The 12,444-nt window shown below is 67.8% G+C and overlaps 1 protein-coding gene across 1 annotated transcript; it reads left to right on the top strand.

Moving 5' to 3' along the window:
* The first annotated feature begins 1,829 nt into the window (after positions 1-1,829).
* On the top strand, positions 1,830-10,601 carry FAAP100 (FA core complex associated protein 100). The gene is made up of 10 exons (XM_036268314.1): positions 1,830-1,994; positions 2,107-2,225; positions 2,842-3,773; positions 4,846-5,002; positions 5,647-6,401; positions 6,536-6,672; positions 7,736-7,852; positions 9,253-9,339; positions 9,703-9,840; positions 10,121-10,601. The coding sequence occupies exons 1-9, from the start codon at positions 1,830-1,832 to the stop codon at positions 9,832-9,834; spliced, it is 2,601 nt and encodes an 866-aa protein (XP_036124207.1). The 3' UTR covers positions 9,835-9,840; positions 10,121-10,601.
* The last annotated feature ends 1,843 nt before the right edge of the window (positions 10,602-12,444 follow it).

Consider the following 12,444-nt stretch of genomic DNA (forward strand, 5'->3'; position numbering starts at 1 on the left):
CTACTTGGAAACAGAACTTGGTCCCACACCCCTTTTCTGGCATGTGCGCCCCATGAGCGGGCTGAGTAGGGCTGTGCTTCCTCCCTGACCTGGGGGTGTAATTTGTCCTGAAGAAGATCAGACCACCTCCAGATCTGAGACTGCTGACCACCTGCAGGCTTCCGGCCTGGAGCAGTGTCACCCTGATGTCTGAGCTGGACTGTGGCCCTTTCCTCCTATGTGACCAGGATCAGCACTGTTTGGATGGGCTGGTGACGCTCTTAAGTCCTCATGTCACCAGATGTGGGCTTGCCTGGGCGTGGGACCGGGAGCCTGCTAGCCTGAGCAGAAGGGAGTGGGCCAGAGAAGCCACCCTCTTAACAGTGCCTAGAAGGGTATTTCTCTCCGCGCTGGGAAACAGCCAGTGGGGACCTGCATGTGGCTCACAGGCTTGGTGAGCAGAGCCCTCAGAACACTGCCCTGGGCGGGTGAGGGCAGAGCGGGCATCTCTGGAAAGGAGCATGTCCTCACTTAGAAGGCCAGCTGGGAGCTGGTCTTCCTCGCACCCCCTTGGCCCTCCCAGTCCCAGCATCCAGGTTAGCGTTTCAGGCCCAAACACCAGGGAGCAAAAGGCAAACTGCAAATGCCACACACACGTCGCCTCCCAGCACCCCGAGACGGGACAGTGGCTGCCAGCTGCCCTGGGGGTTAAGTGCCCGCCTCCACCTCAGCAAAGGCAGTTAGAACTTCTGCGACTGGTTCTTTTGTTTTGGCAGGCACCAGCCTCCCTAATGCCAGCCTAACTTCCAAGCCCAGAAAACGTTTGGCAGCGGGGCCCCTTCCACATGCCAGGCCTGGCCATGCCCCCCATATGCCTCTTGGGTGGCTTTAGAGATTGCCCCATTGGCTTCTTAAAGGAGGGCGGTGTAACTGGCGTCTGCAGGCACCTTTCAGGGGTGCTCTGGGTCTCAGGTGGTCAGCCCCTCTCCCAAGCCCTGAAGGACGAGGAGGGAACAGCCCGGTGGGGGCACAGATGTCTTGCCCTGCCTTGGCTCTCGGCCCCAGGCTGACTGCTGGTGATTGCTTCCAACCCAGAACTCCTCCGGCTCACCCACTGCGTGCAAACAGCACAGCCGAGCAAACAGCACAGCCCAGCACACCTCGTGCCAGGCGCGAGGGAGGCACTTCGTCCGTGTGGCCCAGCAGGTCAGACGGAAGGGACCCGTCCCTCGGCTCAGAGCCACCGGCTGTGGAAGTCGCAAGAGCCGACACCGCTGCTCCTTGACCCCACGGCGTCCACGCGCTCCCCAAAGCCGAGACCATCGCTTTAGGGGCAGCCGGCCGCTCCAGGAGACGCGTCCTGCGGCCGTGGGGCGGGCTCCAAGGGGCACGGGGCGGGGAGGGGGCGGAACTTGGGGCTGGACCCAGGGCACGCCGCGGCCCCGCACGGGCGTGGGAGATGCTGCGGACCCGCAAGGTTCCCCCGAAGGCCCCTCGGGCCGCGGAGGACGACGGGCCGGGCGGGAACAGGCCACGGTTTCCCGCGTTTGCGAAACTGCTCTGTGCGCCCGGAACCTGATCGCAGCGGCCCCGCCCCCCAACCGCCCGCCGCGGCTCCCGCGCTGGGCCGGCCCCGCCCCCGCCGCGCGGCCCCGCCCCCGCCACGCGGCCCCGCCCCCGCCTCGCGGCCCCGCCCCCGGCGCGCGGCCCCGCCCCCGCCGCGCCGCTTTACGGCGGAGGCCGCGCCGCAACGTGGGCGGCCGTACCGCGCCCCCTCCCGCCCCCGCCCCGGCGCCCCGAGGCGGAGCGGCCTCCCCACGCCACCCGCGCGCCCGGCCGGCGGCCCCACCATGGCCGGCCTCGTGCGGCGCGTGCACTACCTGGCGGGCTTCAGCGGCCCCGCGGCGGGCCCGGCGGCGGGCAGGCCGCGCGTGCTGCGCCCCGGGGCGGAGATCTTCCTGTCCACCGGGCGGGAGCTGGTGCACGTCTACGACCCCGAGGGGCGGCAGCTGACCGTGAGCGGCGGGCGCGGGGTCCCGGGCCGAGGGCCGCGCGGGGGGCGGGGGCGGCACGTTCCGGGCGGCCGTTCACCCGCAGCCTCCGCCCGCCCTCTCCTCCCAACGGCAGGCGGTGTACCGGCTTCCCGCCCAGGTGTGGCACCTGGAGGTCCTGGCGCTTCGCCGGGCGCTGCTCGTGCTGTGCGCCCGGAGGGGCGTCTACTGCTTGTCTCTGGACCCGGCGCGCAGGTAAGGAGGGGCCGCTGACGGCACCGCTTGGGCTGCCCCCAAACACCTGCCTGCGAGCCCCCCGCCCCCGGCCGCTCTCGCCATGGAGACGCGTGGGCCGGGGGCCAGAGCCAGCCCAGAAATCCAGGTGTGCCCCCCGCCAGCACCTGCGTCGCCTGACAGGCTGCTGTGGCTGGCAGAGCATCCTTAGTAAACGGGGTGCAGCTGGATGAATGCGGCCAGGAGCAGGACCTGCCCCCACTGGCCTGACGCCCCTCGGAGGTGGGTCCTCTAGTCCCTGGGTCAGTAGTTCGAGGAGACTGTGTTGGGGGGAGGCCCCCCAGGCACCAGCACACAGCCTGGACACAGGCCTGCTCACGGCTGGTGTGGGATGGTGACAGGTCTGTGCTGACTTCCATCCGAACCCCTGTTCCCGGAAGCCTCCTGTGCAGGTGTCCCTGGTGGACCAGTGCTGAGCAGAGCAGCCCACGGGGCAGGTGGGAGGAGGTGTGGGGCCAGCCACACTGCCCAAGGGCTGTGTGGGACTCTGAGACCCTCCCTGTGAAGACCAGGGAGGGGCAGGTTGTCATGGAGACAGCCTGGGAATACCTAGTGACACTCCCTGATGTTCTCAAAGGTCTGTGAGCCCGAGTGACGGGGACCACGAGGATGGTGAGCTCCTTTCCCCTGTGATCCCCGTGGACCCAGACACCTGTGTCCTCGCAGACGCCACCCTGTGCGCGTTCACTGTGCTGGACGACAAGCTCATCACATTGGCACAGGGCCCCGCCCAGTGGAAGGTGCAGCTGTTTGAGTGCCCATGTCCGGGGCAGGACCCCAGGGCCAAAGGCCCAATCGGCGAGGTGGAGCTGTCAACCTACACCCCCCCGGAAGGGAGCCCAGGGAAGCCCAGAGCCCCCCACTTCCTCCCAGTGCTGTGCTGCGTGTCACCACCAGGCTCCAGGGCTCTGCACAGCCACCTGCAGGGTCCCCGGGGCTTCATGCTGGAGGGCGCCCTCTTTGGGCTGCTCTTCGGAGTAGACGCTTGTCTCCTAGAGTCGCCTGTGATCCTATGTGGTCTCCCCGATGGCCAATTCTGCTGTGTAATCTTGAAGACCCTGGTCACCTCCAGGCTAGCCCCTGGGGACCCAAAGGCCCTTGTCAAGATCCTCCATCACCTGGAGGAACCTGTCATCTTCATCGGGGCCCTGAGGACAGAACCAGTGGCTGAGGACCTAGAGGACGCGCACTCTGACTGCCTGGTGGCACTCGGTCACCGTGGCCGGACGCTGGCCATCAAGGCCAGCTGGGATGAGGCAGGGAATCTGGTGCCCGAGCTGCGGGAGTACTGCCTGCCGGGGCCGCTGCTCTGTGCCGCCTGCGGTGGGGACGGCCGTGTGTACCACAGCACCCCCTCCAGCCTGTGCGTGGTGGACCTGGCCCGAGGGGGTGCCCCCTGGGACGCCGAGCAGCCCGATGGCCCCGCAGGCCTGCCCTCTCTGCTGTGTCCTGCCAGCTTGAACGTCTGCAGCGCTGTGGCCCTCGCTGTGTCGCCGAGGGTGTCTGAAGGTACGTGCCACTGTTTAAACCTGAGAAACCGAAGCTGTGGGGAGGGGTGGAGCCCCCCTTGGGCAGTTTGCCCCCCTGTGAACTGGCCTGTCCTCCCCGTGCCTCGTTCCTGTCTGTTGAGAGGGCAGGCTTGTTCCCGCCTGCCGCAGCCTCGTGGCTGACAGTCCTGTGTCAGGGTCGGGAGCGCCTGACGGTGCGAGTCCTGTGGCTTTAGGAGTGGGGTGTGTGCCACTCTGCCAGGGGGCGTGGTCTGCAGCTGGTGACACAGGGCAAGTGTCACCACGACAGGTCCTGCAGTGCAGGTAGTCCAGGGGAGATTCAGGCCTTGACATTTCTCCTGAGGGCCAGGAAACGCGCCTCCGCTCCCCGCAGGGCCTGCTGACGAGCCCACTCTGCACAGGAGGCGGCAGCTTCCCGGAGCCCTGGGTGTGTGCTGTCCAGGGTGGGGGGCAAGCAGCGTGTCCAGTTCGTGTTCCTGTTAGATGGTCCACGTGCGGACAGTTCTGCAGTGAGGGAAATGCTCGGGGGGAGGGGGACACTGCCCGCACAGGGAAGGAAGCCCCGTGGGGGGTGGACTTGGGGGGCACACGGCGGCTGGGCTTGGGGACAGGCAGACAGACAAGCGTGGTCCCTGAGGGCTCCTGGTAGCCCAGGAGCAGGAGAGCAGAGACACTCAGGCTCCAGAAAGGGCCACAGAGACACAGAACGAGGGCAGGGGTCTCCGGCACCCACCCCTCTCTGGAACCTCAGAGCAGCTCTGCCCAGCAGCCTGCCCGACCGATGTGACCCACACGGGTCCTTGTTTGCCCCTCTTTAGTCCCGACCATGTGTGATGTGCCACCGTGATGCCCCCTCCACTGTTTCGAGGTCCCCTCCCAGGAAGGGCCCTGTGGGACGTGTGCATAATGAGTCCAGGCAGCTCCGTCCAGACCCCGGCACGTGTCTGGGCTCTGGTCATCCCGGGTCCTCGTCTGGGTGCTGCTTTCTGCCAGCATTTGTCTTGTCTGGGGAGCTGTCCCGGCAGCTTGCCCTGCCCGCCCGCTGACTGGGGCCGGCCTGTGTCCATCCTCAGGGCACGCCGAGCTCCTGGCCCTGTCTGCCAAAGGCCGCTTGATGAGCTGCAGCTTGGACCTGGGCTCCAAGACACCTGGTCCCACCAGGGTGACCGCGGCGAACAGCGGCCGGAAAATCAAGGATTTGCTCTGTGGCATCGGCACTGTCTCTGAGAGGTAGGCCGTGGGCTTCGTCCCTGGGAGGCGGGCAGCCTCCTGCTGTGGACGCTGGTCCAGGCCAGGCCCGTCACCTGGCCTCCAGTCCCCAGCGCGAGCCCCAGACCGAACTGCCTGATGGAAGGCTGGCTCCCTCAGAAGACAAAAGGAGCCCCCACTGTTTCCTCAGACTGCCCCCTTTTCCTAGCCGGGGTGAAGGAGATCCTCTGCTCAGAGACCTTCCTCTGCCGGCAGCCCCTTCCCCTGACCCGTTCAGAGAGCAGGTCCCTCAGCGCCTCTCCCGTGGCCCAAGTGAGCGTCAGGCTCCAGGCCCCGGTGGACTAGGGCCGCGTGTGTGGTGCTCGGCCCCTCGCAGGGCTGTCTCTGTGGCTGCAGAGGGGCCACCTCAGAGCTCGGGAGCACAGCAGGAGACCAGCCCAGCACAGGCTCCCTCTAGCCCGTGTGGCCCTATCGGGGCTGGCTGGCTCCCGGCCGGTGGGCCAGGCCCAGGCGACGGGCCAGCACAGGGCGCGAGGAGGGCTGGTCTCCAAGGCAGGCTCTCCATGGGTGCATGTTGGAGCCAAGTTCTGGAGCCTTCTGACCCCAGGTTGGGGTGGCACCTACCGTCTCGGCTCTTCACCCCTGCCTGGTGCCTGCTCTCCCAGGGTGTCCTCTCTGAAGAAGGCTGTTGATCAGCGGAACAGGGCCCTGACGTGTCTCAACGAAGCCATGAACCTGAGCTGTGCCCTGCTGTCCAGCCGGGAGGGCCCGCGGCCCATCTCGTGCACCGTCACCACTGCCTGGTGCCGCCAGGAGCTGCAGGACGTGCTGACCGCCACCTGCTTGCTGGAGAACAGCAGCAGCTTCACCCTGGCCCGGGGCTGGGCCCTGTGCCTGCAGGTGCTCCCCAGCTCCCCCGCCGCACACCTGGACTCAGCCGGCTCGGCCGTGACCTACACCGTCCCCGTGGACCAGCTTGGGCCCGGCGGCCGGCGGGAGGTGACACTGCTCCTGGGCCCTGGGGAGGACGGCGTGCTCAGCCTGCCCCTGACCGTGTCTTGCGCGCTCTTCCTCAGCCTCAGGGAGGTCGTGGGCGGGGCCCTGGCCCCCTCGGACTCTTTCAAGGACTCCTCCTTGGACGGGTGTCCCCCCGACGTTTTGCCTGAACAGGGGGGCATCTGCCTGCCCCTGAGCGAGCACACGGTGGACATGCTGCAGGGCCTGCGCTTTCCTGGCCTGGCCGCGCCCCCCGCGCAGGCGCCCGGGGACCCCGTGGACACCTTCCTGGAGAGCTGCCGCAGGCCTGGCGGTGAGCCGGCGGGACCCGAGTCCCTGCGCGCCAAGTACCTGCCCCCTTCCGTGGCTGCCATCAGGGTGTCGGCAGAGCTGCTCAGAGCCGCCTTGGGGGACAGTGGCTCAGGTTGGTGGCACCGACTGGCTTCTCCTGGCCTCGGGGCCCTGAGCCCTGTGGCTGTGCTGAGGCCTGCAGACCTGGGTCCTTCCTCACTGTCCCAGGACCCGTCCCGGCTCATGGCCCACACCTGTGTGTCCTAGGCGTGTCCCTGTGCTGCACCACCCTGCAGTGGCTCCTCGCCGAGAATGCCACCGTACACGTCGTGAGGGCCCAAGCGCTGTCCTCTGTTGAGGGGTTGGCCCCCGATGGCACTGGGCTCCGCCTTGACGTCCGCGAGGCAAGTAGGGGTTGGCTCTGCTGTCCTCGGGAGCACGGCTCGATGGCCGCCGTTCTCAGTGGGGTCCCCGAGCATACCCAGGTGGCCCCAGAGGAGTCGCCCCGTGGGCCCACCCTGTAGAGGTTTCCCAGTCCGCTGGCGTCTGGGGCACGGCTGTGCCAGGACCCCCTTCGCAGGGCCCCCGGCACTTCACACACTGCTGGAACTCAGCCAGCGCCTGGGGACCACACTGTCCCAGCCGCTCAGCCCAGATCACTGGAGGGCCAGGCCAGTCACGGAAGCCACTTACCGGGTGCAGTGGTGTCCCCTCCTCCCGCACACCTCCCTCCTGGACTCCTGGCAGGCGTCCTGGGTCACACCTGCCTGGCCCTCACGTTCAGTGCCGCAGACGCACAGAGCAGCCCCGGCGGCCAGGACATGGCCCCCCGGTGGTGGGTGGCAGCCGCCTTGGCCTCGGGCACCTGGCCACTGCCCACTGCACAGCCCTTGACACTCACAACCAAGCCATGTCTGGGTTGGCTGTCTTGGCCTTGAGGTGGCCCTGCAGGAGGAGGGCAGCAGGGTCCTCAGCCCCTGGGGACCCCACGTCCCGGCACTGGGGTAGAGCTTCCATGACAGTGTCCTGCCTGGTGTGCCCGGGCCCCTGGCGTCCTGCCGTGTGCGTGGAGAGCAAGCCCCTTGACCTGGCTCAGCCTGGCCCTGCTGGTTTCGTCTTCAGCTCCGTGTAGATGAAACCTCTGGGAGGGCACATCTGGACCTTGACCGCCCAGCCCACTCCCAGCTTTCACACCTGAAACCCTGACTGCCGTCAGGTGACCTGGGTGGCCCAGTGTGGGCTGTGGGAGGGCTCCAGGCCAGGTCACAGCCGCCACCTTGTTCTAGAGAGCACCATAGGGGGCAGGGTGCTTCCTGGACGGGAGCTGCCTTGCTGTGGGTCAGCTGGCTGGTTCTTTAGGTGAGAATAGCCGATGGGCAGAGAGACCCAGCACCTGGCTTTGCCCAGGACGGCACAGGGGGCAGCCCGGGGGTCGGGGGTGGGCACGAGGCTTCTCCTGTGTTGCAGGTGGCGGTGACCGACCTGTGCCCGGCGGGGCCCATTCCGGCTGTGGAGGTCCAGGTGGAGAGCCCCTCTCTGGCCAACATGTGCAGGGCACACCATGCTGTCGTCGGACGTATGCAGGTGCGTCAGCCCCGCGGGGGCGTCTGCACCAGGTGCAGGGGCACGGACCACGGGGTCTGGCTCCCTGCCTCGGGGTGCCGGCCAGTCTCTCCCCCTCCTTTCTGCTTCCAAACACACGTGTTGTGCAGATGAGCTGGGGGGGCTGCTGCAGTCCCCAGGGGGTGCCCAGGACCCACTTGGCCGAGATTGAAGGGAGAGGCCCTTGCTGGTCGCCTGCAGAGGTCGGCTGGAGGTTACCACGCTGCCTGGCTGAGCAGAGGCCACGTGGAGAGGCCGGGCCCTGGGCTCAGGTTCTAGGACAAGGTGTCAGCTCGGCTGACGCCCCGTGTCTTTGCCTGGAAGTGGGAGTGGGTGGCCAGCCCCTCCCACAGCCCCCGGGCCTCTGCTTCACTGCTGTGGGGCTGCGGCCATGGCCTCCGGCTCCAAGAACGTCAGTTCCAGAAAGTGTCAGGGTGCCCTTGGCCAGACGCAGCTCCTCACCTCGCACGGCCTCCCCTGGGGACCCGCCAGCACCTGCTCCCGGGCCCTGGCCAAGCCCCGAGAGTCGGCACCCACAATCTGAGCCTTGACGAGGGTCTGAGGGTCTGAGGGCTGCTCCGGACCTCGGCTGAGCCGGACCCCTGCACTCACCCTGGCCGACAACTCTGATGACCACCTCTCAGGGCACCATGGCCCTTCTGCGACCCCTGATCCCATCCCGCCGTGACCCCAGTTATCACCTCTGCCGTGACGGCCCTGCCGGGCATGTCCCGAGGCTTTGTGCCCAGGCTCAGGAATTTGGTCCTGACCTTCGGGTGGCGGGAGTGCCCCCTGTCAGGCTCTGCCCACCGGGGGCGCCTGCCTTCAGATGGTCCCCGCTCTGTGCCGACAGCAGGCCCGACTCCTGCGTTTTTCTGCCCAGGGAGGAGCCAAGCAGGTCCCGGCCCTCTTGCTGGGCCTGAAGTGTGCGGGCGCCCCTGACCTTGTGGGCATGGCCGCCCTGAGCCGGACAGTTAGCCCCTCAGGGTTTCTGGATCCTGTTGGGTGCGCAGCGTCTCCTGGGCCCTCCTGTGGCCCCACCGTGGCCCCATGTCCTCGGGGCTCTGCCCAGAGGCAGCAGGGCCTCTCCGTGCCTGTCTGGAACTGGGGTCTGAGCCCTGGGAACCAGGGTGGCTCCCCCAGAACGCAGGCCTCAGAGCAGCCCTGCAGTGGCCTGAGTGACCCTGCAGCCCGGGCAGGAGCAAGGACGCGGGAGGGTGGGCAGCAGGAGCTGGTGGGTGCCTGCAACGCAGGGGGCGGCCCAGGGGCCCAGGAGGAAATGGGGTGAGGCAGGGAGCCGGGGGAGGGGAGGGGCTGCTGACTCGTGCCCAGAGGTCTGGTGCTGCCGTCACCCTCAAGCAGCCTGTCCTTTGTCCCCCCAGAGAATGGTCATGGAGCAGGCCGCCCGGGACTCCAGCCCCCCTGACCTCCGCATGCAGTACCTCCACCAGATCCAGGCCAACCATGAGGTGAGGCCCTGGGGGTCCCATCCCCGAACCTCCCAGCAGCCTGGACAGTGAGGACTGTCTGTGGCAGGGTCATGTGTTGGCCAGCACGGCCTACCCAGGCCTCACAGCTGAGACGGGTAGGGGCGACCCTGGCCAAACGTGGGCTTGGTCACTTGTGTCTCTGGCCCCGCTCCTTCCTGTTGGCTCAGACCCTTCTGTCACGTGGGGTGTGGTCTCCCCTTCAGCCCAGCCATGCCTTCCTGTCCTGAGGCCGGGCAGGTTGTCCCACACAGAGGCCCAACCTGTCTCAAGCAGGGTTTGTGTCCCAGAGGGACCGGTGGCGGACGGGTGGGGGGCCAGCTGTTGCTGCTCGCGCCCCTGCAGACGCTGCTGCGGGAGGTGCAGGCCCTGCGGGACCGACTGTGCACGGAGGACGAAGCCAGCTCCTGCGCCACCGCCCAGCGACTCCTGCAGGTGTACCAGCAGCTGCGCAGCCCCAGCCTCCTGCTGCTGTGACCCCAGGTGAGCTCCCAGCCCCGCCCCCCGGCCACTCACAGCCGAGAAGCACCGAGGACACGCAAGGCTCCTTCCGGCTCGAGCTGGCGCCAGGTGCCGGCTGGTTGTGGCTGTGGGAGGCCAGGGAGAGCTGGCCACCTGGCCGCTTCTGGGGTGTGCTTGGAGAAGGCGGGCCGTGGAGTGGACGCCGGGCCCTGTGCCTGCCTGGCCCCTGTCCGCCCTGGGTGCAGGGCCTCGGCTCCCATCACCCCTTCCCTTCACCCGCTGCCCGTGTCTCCGCCCTCAGCCTTTCCCGCTGGGCCGTCTCCGCCAGCACGTGGGGGTGGGATCGGCGACATCACCTCCGCTCGGAAGTCTCCACTCGGAAGCCCAGCTCAGGACAAGGTGCTGGCGAGAAGCAGGAGCGGCATTGTCAGCGGCTTCCGGAGGCCAGGGACAGATGGTTTGGGCAGGACGTGGAGCGGGTTTGTGTCTGGCCGTCACCGTTCCGGGAAACACCGCCTGCCCGCACCTGCCCTGCACCCACTCGGTGCCGCGGCCCTGCCTCCACACTGCCAGGAGGGGCTGCCTGTGACCAAAGCATAGGACTGGGGGTGCTCCAGGGTGGCCTGTGACCTGGACACTACTCAGCCGGGTGCCTGTGGTCTGGGGCACCCAGGGCCCAGTGGGTGGGTGGGCCCAGCGGTGCTGGTGTTTCAGTCTGGGGTGACTCCTGGATGTCACATGGTGCTCTCTGTGTGGGGCTGAGGGCTCTGCTGCCACCACAAAGGACCCTTCTGTGAGCTGCCTCTGCCTCCGCTGCTTTTGTTACCCCCCCCCAAATGGGCGGTGCTCCGACCCGGATTCGGAGCCCCCAGCTGCACACCCGGGGGTCCTGCACTGGCCTATTTGTGGCCCTGGGGTGCAGCACCGCACACGGCATCCTGGGGAGACAGTACCCCTGAGCAGAGGCAGGAGAGGGACGGGACAGACGGGACTCAAGGGGACACCTCAGTCCGGCCGTGACACAGTGGGAGCTGGGTGAGCCTGAGGCCTGCCCACTCGGGAACAGCACACGCAGGTGTGGAGTGGGCGCCAGGGCCCCACAGCCGAGAAGGTGACAGCTGCCCCGGGCAACGCTGGGCCAAGCCCTCGCCTGCCTGGGGGCCCTCTCGGCCCCAGTGTGGCCTCCACGTGCAGTGGGCTGTGTGAGGCCCTGGGCTGGCCCTGCAGTAACGTCCCCTGCTCTCGGCTCCAGCCTGCCCCAGCCGCAGCCTCTCTCCACCCGGTCCCAGCCTGCACCCCATTGCGGGGTGTGAGGGTGTCCTGCCCTGGCCCCTTCACTCTTCCCGCTGCCCCCTCCAGCGCTGCCCCAGGCTTTGTGGGCACACTCAGAGTGTCTCAGGCAAGGCACTGTGGCTGGGGCTGCAGGGGAGGCCCCTCCCCAGGTGCCACCAGGGGGCAGCACAGGCCGCAGCTTGGCAACCTCAATCCCCACAGGCTGGGCTCCCAGGCTGTTCCTCCCTGAGTTAACTGGTGTCTACCTCTGAACCCAGCCCTTCCTTGTTCCTAAGGTGAGGGGAGGGCTCAGGGGTCCTTGGGGAGGAGCTGTGGGAAGGCCTCGCGTGACTGCAGGTCCTCTGTGTCCCCGGGCCTCTCAATCCCTTTCTGACCTCCCCTTCTCCCTGTTCACACGTCACCTCTGCACCGTCCCGTCGTGTGTGTGTGTGTGTGTGTGTGTGTGTGTGTGTGTGTGTGTGTCCCCGCCTTCCTTTCACAAAGCGCTCTGACTGCTGACCCCTCTCCTTGGGCCACATGGGCAGGACTCACCAGAGGGGACTTCAGGCCCAAGCAAGGGCTGGGGCTGCGGGGGTGCTGGTCCTGCAGGAAGTGGCCGGGGCGACTGTCTGGTTAAGTCATCTGTCCGAGCTCGCCCCCCCCCCCGGGCTCTCTGGCTTCGCCCGTGCTGTCTCCCACTGTGCGCCCAGCCCCACTGCCCCGTCCCAGGGGACGTGCCTCCCACCCGAGAGGCATCAGCCTGTGTGGGGGTCCTTGTGAGCTGGGGCCTCTGGGTGCTGGCTGCTTTGGGGAGGCAGAGGGGAACCATGTCTGGTCATCCACTCTGGCCCTTGGAGAGACAGCCAGCGGTGGGGCAAGGCGGGTGAGGATCTCCATGCAGGTTAGGAGGGGGCTTGGCGAGAGCCCCTTTCCTGGGTTGGGGGTCTGGGTGCAGTGAGGCAGGTGCAGGAGCTGAGAAGGGCCCTCCGTGGCCGTTTGGGAGGTGTGGAGGTCACTTGTTCATCAAATGCTGGCAGGATTCCCTAAGACCGTCCGACTGGCCGCCTTGTCTGGGGCCTCCCGGCTGCTCCCCGCGGGTCCCGCTGGGTGGAGAGGGCATCTCCTCCCCAGACTGGGGAGGTGTGTGCGGCGGGGACAGGACACGAGACCCAGGGCCGTGGCTGTGCAGGCTGGGGTGGGGGCGGTGACCGGGTGGACGTTACTCCCGAGCAAGCCCCGGACACAGCATTTCCCGGGACTGAGGGATGGAGAGGCGGTCGCGCGCCGCAGGCACCGGGGCCGCAGGGAGCGAGGGCGGCGTCCAGGCCCCGCGCCGAGTCACCAGGCGCAGCC

This window comes from Molossus molossus, unplaced genomic scaffold (assembly GCF_014108415.1).
Source record: "Molossus molossus isolate mMolMol1 unplaced genomic scaffold, mMolMol1.p scaffold_m16_p_19, whole genome shotgun sequence".
In the NCBI taxonomy this organism is placed as follows: Eukaryota; Metazoa; Chordata; class Mammalia; order Chiroptera; family Molossidae; genus Molossus; species Molossus molossus.